The 18,380-nt window shown below is 34.6% G+C and overlaps 1 protein-coding gene and 1 pseudogene across 3 annotated transcripts; both read right to left on the bottom strand.

The window, feature by feature from the left end:
- Positions 1-947: 947 nt before the first annotated feature.
- Positions 948-6,240, bottom strand: LOC145590000 (putative protein phosphatase 2C 9). Of its 2 annotated transcripts, none has more exons than XM_081646728.1 (6): positions 5,996-6,240; positions 5,728-5,853; positions 3,355-3,594; positions 2,931-3,210; positions 2,151-2,305; positions 948-1,458 (listed from the first exon to the last, which is right to left on the bottom strand). In XM_081646728.1, exons 2-6 carry the CDS (start codon positions 5,761-5,763, stop codon positions 1,324-1,326), a joined length of 846 nt encoding a protein of 281 aa, XP_081502854.1. In that variant the 5' UTR covers positions 5,764-5,853; positions 5,996-6,240; the 3' UTR covers positions 948-1,323. The 2 variants fall into 2 exon arrangements, with proteins under 2 accessions (XP_081502854.1, XP_081502855.1); XM_081646729.1 differs by having other exon boundaries at positions 2,931-3,207; positions 5,996-6,237.
- A 4,684-nt stretch (positions 6,241-10,924) lies between these two features.
- On the bottom strand, positions 10,925-13,974 carry LOC145589998 (LEAF RUST 10 DISEASE-RESISTANCE LOCUS RECEPTOR-LIKE PROTEIN KINASE-like 1.1; annotated as a pseudogene). Its single transcript, XR_014101850.1, has 4 exons — positions 13,069-13,974; positions 12,662-12,718; positions 12,319-12,567; positions 10,925-12,121 (listed from the first exon to the last, which is right to left on the bottom strand). The product of XR_014101850.1 is annotated as an LEAF RUST 10 DISEASE-RESISTANCE LOCUS RECEPTOR-LIKE PROTEIN KINASE-like 1.1 (transcript).
- Positions 13,975-18,380: the final 4,406 nt, after the last annotated feature.

Below are 18,380 nucleotides of genomic sequence, written 5' to 3'. Positions count from 1 at the left end.
TACAATATAGTTTTTCCAATACTTTTTTTGTTTTTTCCTTAACTTTATTAAAAATTTAGTATTCTTTTTAAAAAAATTCTTAAATCGGTCCAAAGCGGTCCGGTTCGAGTTTTGGACCGATTCTTTCGGTCCGGTCCGGGTTCGATCCTAACTTAATCGATCCGGTTTTCGGTTCTTAAAATTCTAATTTTCGATCCAATCCGGGTCGGTCCGATCCGATCCGGTCTTGGACCGATGAACAACCCTAATAGTAATACTCTGTATAATATAGTGTTTCATTAAAGTTTAAAAGTTTATGGTCAAAATGCTTCAACTATTTCCCTCCACTTTATAGTATTCATAATAATTTCTCTAATTAACTAACTTTAAAAAAAAATATTAATATTAGTTCTTACTTCCTACTACTCGTATTAAATAGATTGATGCAATACTAAAATGACTTCTTTGGTAGAAGTTTAAGGGTATAAATGAGCAAAGCTGTTTTACATGTTCAAATTTATGTAATTTGTCAAAACTGGAGTTTGAAATTAAGCTCAACAATTTTTTCAACCTTGACTCATTTAGAAAGTACTTAATTAATCGCTAATCAAGATAAACACCGAAAACCTTATGCTCAGATTCAAGCTCAATAATCAAGCAAGCTTTTAAAGTAAAAAGTTACGAGTAACTCGATTCATAATTGAATAGAACATGTCTTAGACGTGTACGTGCTCAAGACATTCACCATGATGCAGGAGTCTTAATTCATTTACAACCTTCAAGCAAGCATAATAAAAGAGAAAGAATTTAGTACAGAGCTTAGCCTAGGGTGTACCGACTACCGAGTTGAAAATTCAAAATTGCACAACGATCATAATGTTTTGACCGTAAGCATTAGAACTTTAAACCTCTCGGGCACAATTGCACCAGGTGCACGCATAGTCGCTAGCCATAGCCAAACAGGAAACTAGGAAAGCCTGAAGAAGGGAGTTTTATCTCTAATCAAAAGAAAACAATGTGCACACACGTTTAGAATTATTACAAATTTCAGACTCAAGATGATCTTGGAGTGCTACAACAATTGACAGATAAGATGGCTATAATTCTACATATATAAAAGAAAACTTTGCAACTATCAAACACCACACAACCACCTTACACCAAGAAATCTTTCCCGCCCTTTTTTTTTTTACAAGGCAAAAGCTAGCGATTACCTCAAAAGTAATAAGTATTTCCATGAACCTTTTAACCTGAAGCCGATTGATCAGTAGAACTTGATCACCATGCTTTTTATACAAAGCCCCCCGGAATGTACAAATTTTTCCATCCACAAGTAATTTATCCTCAGAAACGGACTACAATACAAGAAATGTCATCTTTGCTGTCTCGATTCAGAGCTTCTGTTGCTAATTGCTTGGCACATTTTAGCGGATCCTTGATCTTTCTTGCAATATCAACTGCCTCTTGATTGGACATTACCTAAGTTGTTTGTAAGGTATAACCATCAGCTAATAAGCAGTTTTACCCAACTGGGCACATAATCACTGATCAGCACTTCTCGAAAGTAAATATTCAAACTCCCTTTGTCTACTATAATTTGTCATGTTAAGGGGAAGAAAGCAATAAATAAATGGATAATGATGCCTTCCACTTCTTTTTTAATCTTATCCATAACCACCCTATCATCAATTTGAATTGTGTCATACTAGGTGCTCTTCTACATCATGATTAGAAAATTGACAAAAATTTTATGGAAAGTTAAATAGGAAAATTTGACTAATAATAGTAAGCAGAAGGATTATCATATTCTTCGGATATATGTTCTAATAACATAGAAATGGACTTGTTTCCCAACCCTTTTCTTTAAGATGTTGATGGAAAGTAGTCTAGAAACAAATCAGATTTTCGAGAAAAAGAGCATCGAATCAACGATTCACATCAGGTATTTATGGCCCCTCTTTTGTAAAAGGATATTAGAGGCCAAGTGATATTTCTCCTTTAAGCAAAACTCATTTTTTCTTAGAAAAATAAATAACATAGCCTAGGTGAGTTAGAAATCCTACACCCTATGTCCACCCAAAAACATGGCTACATGCGTGCATGCATGAGACTTTGTTATGGAGGATAGACACTAGACTCGCAAAATAAGCAACAGATATAGAGGTACATACCTTCCACAGACCATCACTGGCTAGGATCATAAGATCAGTGTCAGGGCCAATATCAGCATGCTTTACATCAGGGTCAGACCGCAAGTGTGACTTGAGGTTCTTATCTCCGAAGGCACGAGACACAGCAAGTTGCCCGTTGACTCTAGCAACATCTCCTATTAGAAGGATGAGATAGAGAATACTTCAGTTTATAATGCTAGATCAGCAGGCAACATCTCCCATTATTTAGGTAGCGTGTGTCCAAAAACCAATCAGTAGAACATATCAGCAGATTTGAGACAGACAATAAGGCAATAAAACACAAAAATGATGAGTTACGTCACACGGGAGTAAAAAAATGTAAGCTTGACCAAAATGTAGGAATGAAAATTGAATGTTTGTCTCTTGCAAAGGGTGCACTGCTTAAGAACTGCTGTCACGTCAAATGTGATGATAGTACTAAGCCAACGCCATTCTAAGCAAAACCATAAAATAGTTAAGTTCTATGGGTACCTCTTCATTATCACGCCATTTCAGGACACAATAGAAAAAAAATAAATAAGAATGAAGCAAGTTTAATCAAGCATTTATCAAAATAATCATTCCATTGGTATCTAAGCCATAATGTAGTATGATTAGATTTCTCAAGATACCTTCATTCAAAATGATCGACTAAGAAAGGGTAGTTTGAAAAATCTTGTTAAATCCTAAACTATTATAAGTTGAGACAATGTGACAAATTAGAGCATATGATATCAAAGTTGAAAATGAAAGAATGCACAATTGGTAGTACCAATGTACCTGGCATGTTCGACACAAAGCCACCTCTGTCCTCAATGCTACCCCGTTCTGTATTAGGTTCATGGTCAGTAGACATCTGTATTGCTTGACCTTTTCTAGAAAGGACAGCTCGTGAATCTCCTACATTTGCTACCCATAGCTTTGATCCATCCACAAGAATAGCCGTGACAGCAGTTGACCCACCTCGTCCCAGGTCAGGATTGTGGTTAAGAATGGCTTGATCAGTACTCTCATAGGCTTTTGAAATTGACCTGTTTGGGTCGGTCCAAAATTCGTCCTGCTGATTGACAATTTAATCATAAAACCAGATCTGTTAGCATCTTGAGTACACTGCAGTACTGAGATCAGATGTATTTTACACCTGTAGAATACATGGCTCCAAAATAGGATGTTCTCATTTGAACACTCAAAATGAAGAACCCACCTCTTTGAGAATATTGGGAAATAGATGCTTCTGCAGGTAAGCAGGCACACTATCACCCAAATGGCCATCATAAATGGCAAAGAGGCCAAGTTCGTGTCCACGGACCTGCACAAATTTAGCAACATGATAGTCCTCCATGGGATGATTTGCCTTTCCTTTCACCAAACTGAATCCATACTTCGCAGGACCTTGATGACTTCTGCCCTTGCCAGAGCCATTATAAGAACGTCCTCCTACAATCTTAGATTGCAAAGCAAATTGTTTTAGTGGGAGGACCGCAACAAACTAATTGTCGAAATGCATCTGTAATCTCAATATATTCCAAGACATGAAATGTAAAAGCTTAAGTTTAACAATACCAAATATGTATAAGAGCAAAACCAAGTATCTACGGAAGTAAGGTAAAGAGTGGCCAATTGGATATGCATTCAAGATTCAGGGATGCATCTTGCATCCAAAGCAAGCTAATCTTATCCCAATGAGGAATATGGTCCCATCTTTAGGTTTGAGAGTAATCATTTAGCATCCACTAAAAGTTTCATTAATGGGCTTAAATTTAGAATGTTTAAGTTGTAGCAAAAAAGATGAATACAGAGTATAAAAGAGAAGCAACAAATATGAGAAGAACAAGAGTATGTTAATCAGTTGGCTATTGACTTATTTCATAAATAAAAAACATCGATGCCAGTAACTAAGGACATAAGGGTAATAGTCAGCAACATTCAAAGATAAACCTCAATATGAATTTTGGGACAATTTGCTAACTGTGACCATTATTTTATTAATATATACATTGGCTTATGTTCTTGCAAGTTGCAAACTATTTCAAAGAATACTTCCACAAAATTATCATTTATTATATAAAGTAGCAATTCTAACAAAAACAAAAATGGTCAAAATTTGTAGGCTTGGAGCTCTAAGGTCAAAAAAGACCGATCTTCTTGTATAGAGGAAATATTATTTATATGTTCATCCACATGAAAGCTCACAAGGGATTAAAATCATTAATTTTTTTTAAAAAAAAAAAATCCTTCAGGCATTACTGTGGACAGTCATCTTATATCTGTTTCAGCACTGTTTTGTACAAAAGTAAGTGAACAAACCCACTGATTAACCAATTTGGTTACTGGTTCAGCCATCTCAGCCTGTTTAATCTCCAGTGCAAAGTCATTTGATGTGTGAACTTCTGTCAGCAATTATCCCATTTATGGTTTAGTTATGTCAGCCTTTTGAATCACCTCCTCCGCTCTCTCTTGCAAACACACCCCTACCACGTCGGCATATTGCAGTGTGACTAACTTAAAGCCCCCTTGCCCTCCACACTACCATATCAGCCTGTGTTACTCCGAATAATAAAATGAAAACTTCCTATGCATGTGAATGCCCTCTTGTTTTTGTGAATTTATCTCTTGATTTCCCAGATGCTAAGGGGTTTTTAAAATTTACAAACAGTTTTCCCCATAGTTTATGATCACTCCACAACTTGAAAACAAAGTAACCAAGCAATAAGTCATAGTTCTAGATGTCAAGTCCACTCTTTATATCTGCAGTATGGAACCACATTTCCTGGTCACCTCAACAGCGTAAGAAAATAAAAGTATGATGCACCACACCACATCATTTTCTCTTTTCTAAACCATATCTGCAGAGTCTTGTAATTCACAGCTTGCAACAAAAAGAATTATCAAGTGGACTCATCCATGGCCAAGCCGGTGAATCTTGATGTATCAAGACATAAATCACAAGCTCTAATATTCCATATTCAATCTCCGATGGTAATAGTTTCTTTTGATAGGCCTATTCATCTTCAGTGGAGGCAAATTGTTAATCAAGCAATGATCATTCCCCTTTATCATCTGAAACACTCATGTTAGAACCAAAACATTTCTACCCTTCATGAGACCTTAGTCTTCATCTTCTATTAGAAAGCCTCTGAACAATCTTGCACAACTCCTTCCAATATACCAGTAACCACCCAACGCTCACGATTCTCGAATCAAATCATTTGAACATAACTCTTTCTTACCGAAAAATATGTCTCCCCCTCTCCAGTTTCTCCTCTTCCCCCCCCCCCCCCCCCCCCCCCACCAAATCAGGAAACAAAAAACTATCTGATTTCATCTTACAAACAATATCTAATTAACCAAACTAACTCATCACTGTTCACAAATTACTTTGTTATCCAGCATCAAACACAGTGTGATCCATGCAGTATATTTCATCAATTGCTGACCAATTACAACATACAAGTATATGCATATAATTAAATATCTATGATTAAGATGCCAAAAGAATAACAACTGAAACAAACATTATTAAACTTATAAAACACAAAAACTATGAGCAAATACCACAAATAAATTAAACCCTTACCTGAGAAACTGAACTGAAGCAGCATAAGCTATCCATAAAAATTCTAGCTACAGCTTCACCTTCTATTATCTTTATTAATCAACATCTATTTTCCCAACAACCCCACTAACAAAATTCTTCCAAAAACTGCATCATCAAAGCATAACATACAATTTTGATCACCAAAACAAAAAAATTTGATACACCATATCTTAAAAACACCAAAATTAGTGAAAAATCTATACTTTAAATAATTTTGAGCATGTGGGTAATTAACAAATTAACTTACCAAATCAAAGAATTCCAAGCGACCCAACAAAATTGCAGGAAAAATTGCAACAATTTTAGTGATCAAAGAGATTTTGCTTCATGAATTGAAAAGTTGTTGAAGGGTTTTGATTATTGAAGCTGACAGTGTAAAGGGGTTTCAGGTTTCGTGAGGAGAGAGAAAAATTGGCTGGCTACCTTAGGAAAGAGAAATTATGGTGAAAAGTCTGAAAGATGTGGGTACTTGCCCAAAAACTTTGACGTTGTCATTTTTTTAAAAAAACTATTTATTGATTCTTTTTTAAAAAAAAAAATAAATAAATAATATAAAGTGGGTGATAGATTATTTTGGAGTATTAATTGTTTTGTAGGCTTGTAGCAGTAATTAAATTCACCAGTACCACTGTTTTGTTTGATTAGTTGGAACTTGGAAGACTACAGTTTACTACAGTGTTTTGGCTGTGCTTTATCAAGAGGAAGGAAAAAAAAAAAAAACAAACAAACAATGACTGCTTTTTTGTGTGGCTGGCTATACCATATTGCTGGAAACTAGATTATTTATTTAGGGGTTATTTATTTAGAGGTTACTCAGAGCTTGTTCATATTTATTGAACCGAGTTGAACTGAACTTAACAGAATAGAGTTGAAATGAATATTTTATGAGAGAAGAAAATTAGGAGCTGAATTGAACTGATCTGATTAGAGCTGAACTGAATTGAAATTAAGCTAAAGTGAACAGACCCTTAGTCGGTCAAAGATTATTTTTGGGTTATTAGGGGTTATTTAGTCGGTTAAGAGTTACTTATTCCGGGGTTACTCAGTTGGTTAGTGCGTTTTCTGCGTGCGAGTAACCCTTGACCGACCGAGTACCCTTGAATAATTAACCCTTAACCAACCGAGAAAGCTGGTCACATGATGTGGCCAGCCACATAAAAAAATTTGTGATAACTATATTATAGTACTCTGTCCATTATTAAAATATCGCAAACTTTTCTTTTCCGTTTGTGTGTTTGTATGTTTTATTTACATTTTTCTATTTTTATAATATTCTACTTGCTAATTTATAAAAGTTCTTATTAAATTTTGTAAGAGACAAATAGAAAAGATGATGAGATTATATGTTTGCATGGTAATTGATTAGGTCGTTGTCTCATTACTCAATCTAATTTAACAAAAATTTAAATTAGTCAAAGTAGATACTTCATACTTGAGGAGTGAGTTCACAAACAAAGTTAAATTAAAAAAAAAAAAAAGAAAGAAAAAAAAAAAGAGGGCTTTTTATCTCACCAGTGTGGGCACGCAGTTTGGTGGCGTTTGATCATGCTCATTTGAAGAATTTGAGAGATACAGAGACTTGCATTTGATTTGGTCAACAATGGACCCAACCCCATTTGCACAATCCCACCATATTGGAGTTGTTGCTTGTTAAATCAAATTTTGATTAGATAAAAGGGTCTAAATTACCACACAAACTTTACAAAAAATCCGGTTTACATTATTTATTGAATGGCGGTTGCTGGCGACTTCTTCTCCTTCCTCTTTTAAGGTTCATGACATCTAAAGGAACTGATACTTGACGATATCGCCATCTTTCTCCACTCCAACACTACTTTTGCTCTAAATCTTAAAGATTAATCCAACTCTTCAATTATCTTTTCCTCCAATTTCAATGCTGCGATGATAATCAAAACTTCATAATTCCTCCCACTTTCTCTCTCCTCCCTAATTTTGATATACTACATTAATTTTATACCCTCAATCTTTTTTCTCTTTCATTCTATATTGAATGTGAGAAGAGATACTACAATAATTAGATATAATGTTCACTTAACTGGTTGATTTGGTGAGATTTGGAGAAGATGGAGATTGATAATTTCACCAAATCAATCGCAAATTTATAACTCTAATCTTGAGTAAATTGTTGAATATTACTCCTATACTACTATGCTTTATTTTAGGAATGATGGAATGCTCCTCTTTTTTACAAAGCAGTTGATTTTTTTTTCCATACTGTATTGATTTCTTGTTACAATTCTTCTATTTAAACAAATTGTGGTTGTGTGTTCTTATTGATCTATGTTTGGTAAATGTGATCAAATCATTGGAGCTAGTTTTTACTGTGTTGCTAGTGTAAATGTTATGACAGGGATGCAACCCGCCACTAATGGATATGGCGGGGACGTCGGCGAATATTAGTGCGTTTTTGTGAAAAAAACGGGTCACTTTTGTGAAAAAAGGGTCACTTTTGTGAAAAATAGTCACTTTTGTGAAAAAAAGAGTCACTTTTATGAAATAAAGGGTCACTTTTGTTTAATAAAAGGGTCACTTTTGTAAGAAAAAAGGGTCACTTTTTGCAAAAATATTCGATGTACAATAAAATTATTGTAAACCGGGTACATGCAAAAGTTTTTGCTAAATTACAACGTCAATGACATGTCAATTCATGTTAAAATCAATAATTTCCAAATTAGAGGGTCGATTCCAACTAAATTATACTTTTTTTTTATATATATTTATTAAGTTGGGTTATTTTTATTTTTCACGCATGTCAATACACAAATTTTATCGTTATTTATGAAAATACTATATGTAGCCTGAGTAAGAACAATAATTTAATATCTTTCATAATTTGGTATTAATTTAGAAATACATAACAAAAATCACGCGTAAATCAATGTAATTAAATTATAATTTCATTTTTTTTTTCCATATTTAGTTCTTTATATATAGACAGGAGTTATGTATATCATTTTTCTTTGACAATTTATTAATTTTAAGCCACAATAATAATTTTGAAAATACTATTGTAATTGAAATTTGCTTGATCCACGATGGAGACTATTATTCCCACTAAAAGACCCACCTTTCTAGGTCAATTTATTGTTTACCCTATTTTTGAAGAATATGAAGCAAATTCCTTAAAAAAAAAAAAAAAGAATATGAAGAAAAAATTTCCACAAAATGTTACGAACATATATAATGTATTTCTCACATGCTCTTCATATAGTACGGAGTTTGTGTAATTATCATTCGCCAAAATTAATCACCATTTTAACAATATTTTTATTTATTTTTTTTATTTATTTTTTTTAATGATCTCAAACACAATATTGATTTGAAAATGTTAACTTTTTTCTTTAGGGGATTGAAAATGTTAACTTCATGCTATTGTTTAGAAGAATCACGGGTAATATTTTATGTATAACCAAATATGAAAAATGATCTTCCCTCAAAAAAAAAAAAAAAAAAAAAAAAAAAAAGAAAAGAAAAGAAAAGAAGAATGATCCTATAGAATCAGCAACTAGCTTAGCTAACCTAGTTACATAAGTATCTCAAAGTTATAAAGTGATTTTCCCACCGACTCTACTAAACTTGCTTAGGCCCTATTTGGCGGTAGCGTTTTAGGTAGCGTTTTAGTTAGCGTTTGGACCAAGTCAAAACACTAGTAAAAAAAAATAAGTGGGTTGGAAGGTAGCAATTCATGTAGCGATTAGTGATAAAAGTAATGTAGGCTGTAGCGTTTAAGTAGCTTTTGTCAAACGTTAATACTATTAGCGTTTGAAAGATAGCGGGTAGCATTTGACAAATTTTGTTTGCTTTATAAGTATTATGCATGCATTTAGTTTTATCAAACACTCATACTATTAACATCTACTCGCTATTCTAACAACTACTCATTACTCGACCGCTAAAAAGTACCCACTATCGCTAATTTTGTCAAATAAGACCATACTTAGTAATAAAACCAAATAGTTATACCGTTACTATATTAAAATAAATCCTTTGCATTGTACATTATTGCAATTCAAGTTGAAATGTAAGATTGTAGGGCATCTACCAATTGCCTTCTCTTCAAGGCACAAGAGTCGCAACACTCACAAGTCACCTACCATCCTAAACACATTTTAACGGGACCCAATCCAAAACTCCATTTAGTGGCTTTCATTTTCTCTTTAGCACGAAGTGTTTGATTATTTTGCAATTAAAAATTGACTACGTAAGGTTCAAACTTCGGGGTTGAAATGTAATGACTATTATCCCTTGTTTTTCACTCGAAAACGACAATATGTGCAGTCCCTTGATACTTTATGTTGAATAAAATATATTGATAAATTTCATAAAAGTTGTTGAGTCGAGTTTGACACCTAAACATGTACTAGTGTTTAGGAAAGTTTACTTCTCGATCACCAAGCTATATGAAATTGCTTATCTAATTCTCTAGGTAATCGCTTGAAATTCTTCTTAGGAAGTTTACTAACCAAAACAAGTTTCGATATTGAAATTCATGTATGTACATTTCAAAATCATGAGAATTATACTTCTTATATCTAATCAAACAACCAGTAAATTATTATATTAGACACCTCAATACTACTTAGCAATAATCTTCTTCATGTTTGTGGTCAATCTCAGTGAACTATTTTAAACTCATGGATTTGAATAATTAAAGAATATTACAACAAATAATTATATATTGTAATGTAGCCCAATCAATGCAACGCATTAAAATTATAAGATTCAGTTCCACAATGCAAAACACATGCATTTGATTCTGGCCGGCCTTTTTGATTAAAATCTTGCGTTTACTTCTTATATTATTTTTATATAGAAGTATACTTTGAATTTTTTAATTTCATTTCTGATTTTGTTAAATTAACGAGTTGTTAAATGAATTGAAAATAAGCCTAGATTAATTATTAATCATAGCTGGTGGCTGATGGAGATTATGACTATATATAGAAGTACACGACATTGTCAATATAATGTAAAAGTATAACTATATAACTTATCAAGTCTAGAACTCTTCAAAATGCATGTTTTTACCAGAAAATTTTATGGCTTTTCTTACTTTGTTAAAACTTTATAAGCAGGAGTATATATTTGCGAAGATATATCTTTTTTATTTATTAAAATAAGTTCAAAGTTTGTACGTAAACGGTTTAAATAACTCAAAAGGTTGCATTTAATTAATATAGCAATGTCTCTGCCTAATTGAACATATATTCACAAGAATTGAACAAAAATAATGACGATAATATGTCATAAGGCGCAACGCACTAACCACTATAGTTGATGTTGCCTTGTACACCCATGAATTTTAAAGCTTTCTTCTGCACCCAAACTACAGTTGGTCAGTTTTTTTGACAATTTTATTTTAAAAATGATTCCAATTTACTTGCTTCTGCTTGATATAGTAGATCCACTGACCCATTTATTTATCACTGAGATCGGCGAAGACAGATTTAGATGATGATTACTCAACAGCTGTGTATGATCATCTTCTGTAGGGGAAGACAATGGTGGGTTAATATTGTGCATTTTCACAACTTCCTCTGCATCATTATTAGTCATCTCTTCTGCCTGCAATGCTTCATAATCCGCGCTTTCAATCTTCTTAAGAACCTCTAAAACCTCATTCATCGACGGCCTGAATTCCTTATCATGCTGCAGACACTGGAACGAGCTCTGCCACCAAAATAGTCATCCTTTTAATCTTGAAATCTGATGCAAACCCGAGTTGTGGGTCTACTATCTCATCGAATGCACAGCGTTGGATTCTGTTCATTGCGTAGTTAGACAGGTTGATCTCGAGTCTGTGTCTTTCCATGTCAACTGCAGGCAAGGAAGATATGAGTTCGATGAGGACTACTCCGGGTACTCCGGGTCAGCTGATAGCACTGGTGGTACTCCGGGTCTAAGTACCCTGGAGTCCCCTGTGGTGCTGTTGAAACATGAGTTTTATCAGCTGGGAAGAGTCTAGAAAGCCCGAAATCAGCAACTTTGACATTGAAGTTGCTGTCAAGGAGAATGTTGTTAGTTTTGACATCGCGGTGTATGATGTCTGAAGCATGGAGGTAGGAAAGGGCAGTGGCTGTTTCGATTGCTATTCTCAGTCTAATAGACCAGGGAAGGAATCCTGATTTTCTGTTTTCGCCATACAGGTGATCAGCTACCGTTCCATTTTCCACGTACTCGTATACAAGGAGGAGTTCCCTGCTGTGATGGGAAGTGCAGCCGTGGAGTAACACAAGGCTATTGTGTCTTAGACGAGTGAGTATTTGAATTTCGTTCATGAACTGTTCTAATCTTTTGTAGTTCTTCTCATAAAGGCGTTTTACCGCGACTTCTCTTCCGTCTTTTAGCTTCCCTACAGGTAAAAACTTTTCATTAATTAGTAAGGGCTACTCGGGCTCATTTTACTAACTGAACAAGTTTTTAATAACGTAAGACTCTGTTCCCTTCACCTTGAATATGTTGATGTAAGGTTCATTTATTTATTATATTATTATGAAATTATCGGATTTCACGAGATGTTTTGTAAGACTGATGCAAATTCATGCTTACCATAATAAACAGTTCCAAAGCCACCACTGCCAAGTTCATTGGATTGATCAAAATCTGCAGTGGCCTCTACAAGTTGAGTATAGGAGAAGAGTGGCACGCCAAAGAATTTGCTTCCAAATTCGAGGTCTGATGCATTACTGTCAAGAGAGGCACTCCACGTTCTAAACTTTAAGTGATCAGACATCTTCTTATTCCGGTACCAAATGACTATGCATATTAGTATAAGAACAAGTAAACCTCCACCAAAGCCTGATCATTGGTTAAATTCATATCAAGATAGAGAGTACAATTTAAGAATATATGGAATTGGCTAATTCAGTCATTTAGAGAATTTTTAATTTACCTATGATAATTTTGTTCGTTTTCTTTTGATGATTAGCTGTACCAATTGCCTTCTTCTCTGCAAATAAGTAAATGAAATGTCAATATGGCAACATAGATCGAGCTATGTATTAGTAATGAATATGAACTTGTTAAGGAAACGTGCTAGGTAAGTGCTGGTATAACCTCATATCAGTCATTTAATAACCTGGCTGGGTTACTACAGATGCATGCTTAAAACAGGCAATTAGGCAAACATATACTGTACTGATTTCTGCTGCTTGAGTTGCAGGCATTTTCACAACTAAGGTACATAACAGTGATATTCTTGTTGCTGACATATTAGTGCTAAGTTTATAAATAAATCGCGATGATAAAAATTCAGGGCAGGGGAAGTCAAGAGGACTAATATACTGAAATACAAAGTACCTGATTTCGGACACTTGAGTGGCTGAGGTCCATGTTGGCAATAACACATGAACTTATCAGATGATTCCTCTGATGATCCACATCTGCCACCAGACTTTTCGCACTTGGAACAAGCTGTGAAGTTCGCGGTGTACTCTAAATTTATCGTTGGATTATTTATAATGGTAGTTGACAGAGAGGCATTTGTGTTTTTAAGTTCATCCAACACTTTTGTATCCACCACAAGACTTAAATTGTTCCTACAAGAGCACGGCTTGTTTTATTATTACCGAAGTAATAAGCAGTATCATGCTCAAAGGACTTATTATTACCACTAAAATCGTTGTTGGTTTTATTGCAACTAAAAGAATTTTGGAGAGTTCTGTACACACCACAATTGTTGCAATTATAGAGCAAATTTATGTTGCTATAACCACCTACTGGCTTCAATGCTGTGGAATAAGATAATGTTCTATTACTCAACTCTGAATTGCAATGACCGAGTAGCTCAGATTGGGATACAACCATGGTGCGGGAAGACATGTTGATGCGGATAACACTTAATTTGGTGTAGTCAGGGACACGACCTTGAAATGCATTCAACACAGGATGCTTTGAATTGTTGCGACAAATGAGCTTCAAATTTGGATCCCCGCAAAAATTAGGCCTATTGTCACCCCAAAATGGATACCCTATGTTTCGGATCTCCCCACATGAGAATTTTAAAGAACATGCTGCATATTGTGGAGATTGGCCATTACACAACGAAAAGGATAAGAAAATAACCAAAGTTATGTAGGAAAAGTGTAGAAGAAAGCAATAGGAAGCCATGAAATGTAGGAAAATTATTTGTGTTTCTTTTTTGTGTACATGTATAGTTAATTTACAGAAATTTATGTGTGTTGAACCATGAAATAATGAGTTATTTTTTTGCGTGATATGAATGTTATAAAACATGGAAACTAAACCAGGACCTTTTATTGCAAAGACTTAAGAGACTTGACCCAAAACTTTGAGCGCCGTCCTAATCTAATCACACTATTTATGTGGTTTAGAAAATACAATACTCGTAATAATTATGGCATATACTTCACGGAGTATCAAGTTTTTTTTTCCCTCTGAGATATTATATTTTGTTTATACCTTTCTAATTAACCTAAAAAAAAAAGGAACCATCAAGAATCAACCATATCAATAAGAGAGAATAATAGGGTGATATTGTACCAATATGGTTGTAGATCACTAGATTGTGCCCTGTCGTCGAGATCATGAGGACATGAGCTACGCGTGCCACGTTAAAATTTTCAAAAGTTTGAACCGTGCACTGTCCAAGCCCACATGTCATCGTGCCAACCATGTGTGCTTAAGTCAAATTTCACTTATCTTAATGTGCTTAACTTTGCCGTGCTATGTGCCTATGTGTAATACCTAGTCGTCCTTAGGTCGGCCCACAACCCGACATGCACACTACTGTGTCAGGCCTAGGCTACATCATGTTTGTGTCGTTTGTGCCTCCGTCGTGTGCTTTCTTTGTGATGGCTTGAGACACAACACAATCCAGTGTGGTCTTTAAGATTGTCCTATGAACTAAATAACAAGTACCTACTACATAGATAATAAATAAAGGTTATGTTAGATCATCAATAAAAGTATTATTAAAACTCAAGGGAGGGATTATCATTCCGCCATGTGTCACTCCTTTTTCCACATGGTCATCTTACTTTAATTGACAAAGCGCCATATAAGCGATTATATGTCAATGTATAATCGTAACAATATTCCCATGAGCTATTATATTACTTGATTCATTTATTATTCACATTCACATAGTGAATAAAAATTAATAACACTCGATAATTGTTTCTAGCAAAATAATATTGTTTTTTCCTTGATTTACGCTTAATAATTCAATGGTCTTAATAAATTGCCCAAAATTTATTTATAATTTACATTGTCCATAATAACATAATGGAAAAGCTAATTAATTTTCCTCATACTAATTAAGTTTGTAACTGAAAAAATAAAATATGACATTATATCATTATTTCACCTTCATATGTAGTATTATTATTCTTGGTTCTTTGTAGTTTTAACGTCAATGGCATCACCAATTCTAACTCATACTAATTAAGTTTGTAACTGAAAAATTAAAATATGACATTATATCATTATTTCACCTTCATATGAAGTATTATTATTCTTGGTTCTTTGTAGTTTTAACGTCAATGGCATCATCAATTCTAACCTCATTAAATTATTTTATTTTCCCCTCAAATAAATGTTTAGAAAGTCATAACTCTTTCATATAAATAATCCATTGTATGTCAAATATGTCCTTACTAATCACCCCTCTATATTCCAATTTAGAATAGAATATGTTAGCTTCCATTATTGGAGCTGAGAGAGATCATCAAGAATGGTTGATCTACTTTGTAGTATTTTGTGTGGGTGTTGTTATGGAGAGGAAGATTGGATACATCACTAAAAGGATGGACGAAACAACCATGCAAAAGTGAAAAGGTAAACAATAATAATCATCCATATTATATACAAATCTTAACTGATTTCTTTAATCGGTTGTTGTTATCTTATGTACCTTCAACATAAATCAAGTACCTATAATGTCACTTCAACATGTACATAATTCATGCCCCCCCCCCCCCCAAAAAAAAAAAAAAAAAAAAAAAGGTATATGATTACCAGCAAGTATAGTTTGTTATATTGTAGGATGAAGTTATTAACCTCTTTGGAATAAATAAAGAGAGAGGATTATGTGGAAGAAGAAGAAGTGAGCATTATTTACAAATTAAGTTAGTGGAGTCGGAAAAAAAAATAGTATTAGCTGTAGAATGTACATCGAATTATATATTAAGACTTTAGGGAGGATTAATGATGAACATTAGTGTTTTTATTTAAGTAGAAAATTATTAAAATTTATGGATCTAATACAAATACTATATCATGTTATTCCTATACATGTAGAAGAACTCCACAATTTAACAATTTGCTTAACTTATTTTTTTATTACATCAAACATGTAATGACCCGGGGCAACGCTCGGACCAACAACTAGTTTATGATTATAGACTTCTTAATTTCTTATTTAGGCTTAAAGTCCAGCGTATTGGCTCCAAAACAAATCACCAAAGTGTAAAAGTCATCCCAGTTTTTTCACGCCAACTCTTCCACATTTTTTTGGTTGAATTTGTCTCTAGTTTCATTTTCTTTCTTTTACTCCTTGTTTTTCCAAATAATCCAATTACTCTTTTTCCATCACATTATTCACATATGTTAAGGGCTTGAATATGTGGGTCTCATACTCTCACCCACCGGGAATCATTATTCAAACACCCAAGGACGATAAAAGTGTGTTTTTGGATTAAATTACAATTAAGAAAAAATAATTTCTTAAGAAATTGCATTTTTATGAAAATTTTACAACAATCTTCTAAATAGAAACTTTTTTCTTCTTCTTATATGTTAACCAAACAACAATTAAATCTATAGCTAGGTTTGCTTCTTTTATTTTTTATTTTTACTTTGTGCACTATTTACCTGACTTGTTTTGATTTCATTTTATGAATTCGTGTTGAGGGGTCTTTTTAGTTAGGAGGGTGGTTAGGGTGGGTGGTAAGGCAGTAACTCACTAAGGTGCCAGTGGCATTGGTGGGTAGGGAAAAGTGGATCAACAAAGGGGTAAAAGTTGCTCTTGACAAAAAAAATTGGAATCAGACTTCTTTCTGAGGGCGCCCCGCTTTATCAAAATGATAAACTTTAGACGTTTATCAAGTGGCAAAGTAGTAATTAAATCGCCTTGGTTTTCGCGCAATGTGTATTTATATTATTTTTTCTGTCACTAATTAGCTGGCACAAACGAGCCATGTTAACGCCTAGTTAACAGCTTGCTAATGGGTAAAAGTGAACTTAGTTTTGCAGAGGAGAGAGAAAGTAAATTACCCCAACTTTTTTGATTGAACCTAGAAGTTCTTCTTCCTTCTTGCAGAGGAGAGAGAAGGTGGAGCTGAACCCAAAAGTTCTTCTTCCTTCTTCTTTCTCCACTGCTCTTCCATTGTACTTTGGACCACCACATTTCACCACCACCTTTTTCGTGAATCAAGGCCACTTTCGCCACCGCAATTCCGACGGCTTCGTCGCTGAACTAAACTAAAATCCTAATTAAAAAGGGTAAAAAGAATGGTATGGTTAACCCTAAGTGGAAGGATTGCGTCTTGCTTCGATTGTTAAGTGCTCCGATTCAATCAACTCCCATGGTCAATTATTAAGGTTCGACTTCTCCAATCCACGGTTCGAGTTCTCTAGTAGTAATTGCACCAGTACAATGGTTTGAGTCCTCAAGTAATTGCCCGCCTCCAATTGGCTACAATGGTGATCGTAGTGTTATTCTAATAAGCAATAAAAAAGAAATGACTTATCTCTTGATGCGTGAACCAAACTGACAATAGCCGCGTCGTGGAGAACCACTGACCTAAAAGACGATTCCGCGCTACCTCCCGGTGCAGTAGACTAGAAGCGGTCGCCCTCCAGGATAAGCACGGCACCGGAGTTTATGTGCACTCACAAACCCGACTGGAATTCAGAATATTTGCCCAGAAATCAAGAACAGTGTTTAGTATTTTTAGAGAAGAGAGAAAGGTACGAATTGTTGTGTCTTCTGACTGGAAAAAGCAACGAGTATTTATAGGCAGTAGAGGGAAAAAGGGAAGCATAAAACGTGGGAAGAATCTGGCTAAGAAAATGACCAGATTAATTCGGCCAGTCAACAACAGAGGCAAAAAACAAGGAATTGAATCAGTCAGCTACAATCAAGGGATTAATGATTGATTTAATTCCGTAATCCCAATAGTCAGAAAAAAATAATCCTAACAGACAAAAAAGAATATTCAGTTTAACAAAGAAAGGGAAATAAAATTTCTCCAAAAAGATAACAAGGACCCACGCCCGCGCATTCCCCAAGTCCCGAGGCCCGAGCCCGACCCGACCCGACCCGGATCGGCGCGCGCGTGTGTGGAGTAACACACACCTCCCACTCACCCAACTAAGTAGTGTTGAAGCACTACAATATATAAACAAGGAAAAACCTCATTCCCCAACCAATGTGGGACTTTCCCTCTCAATTGTTTTTTTCTCTCTCTTTGTTTTTCCCAACTCTCTTGTTTTATATCAAGAACTTCCAACACGTAGCTCAAGTCGTAAAGGAGGAAGGAGAAGGATAGATAAATTACAGAGGAGAGAGATTAAAGGAGGACAGAGAAATTACAAGATGCTAAACAGAGAAATTACAGAGGAGAGAGATTAAAGGAAGAAGATAAAGT

The sequence above is a fragment of the Chenopodium album genome, chromosome 17 (genome assembly GCF_948465745.1).
Source record: "Chenopodium album chromosome 17, dcCheAlbu1.1, whole genome shotgun sequence".
Lineage (NCBI taxonomy): Eukaryota > Viridiplantae > Streptophyta > Magnoliopsida > Caryophyllales > Amaranthaceae > Chenopodium > Chenopodium album.
Note: the sequence above shows the minus strand (reverse complement) of the source record. Positions and strands in the feature narration are given on the sequence as shown.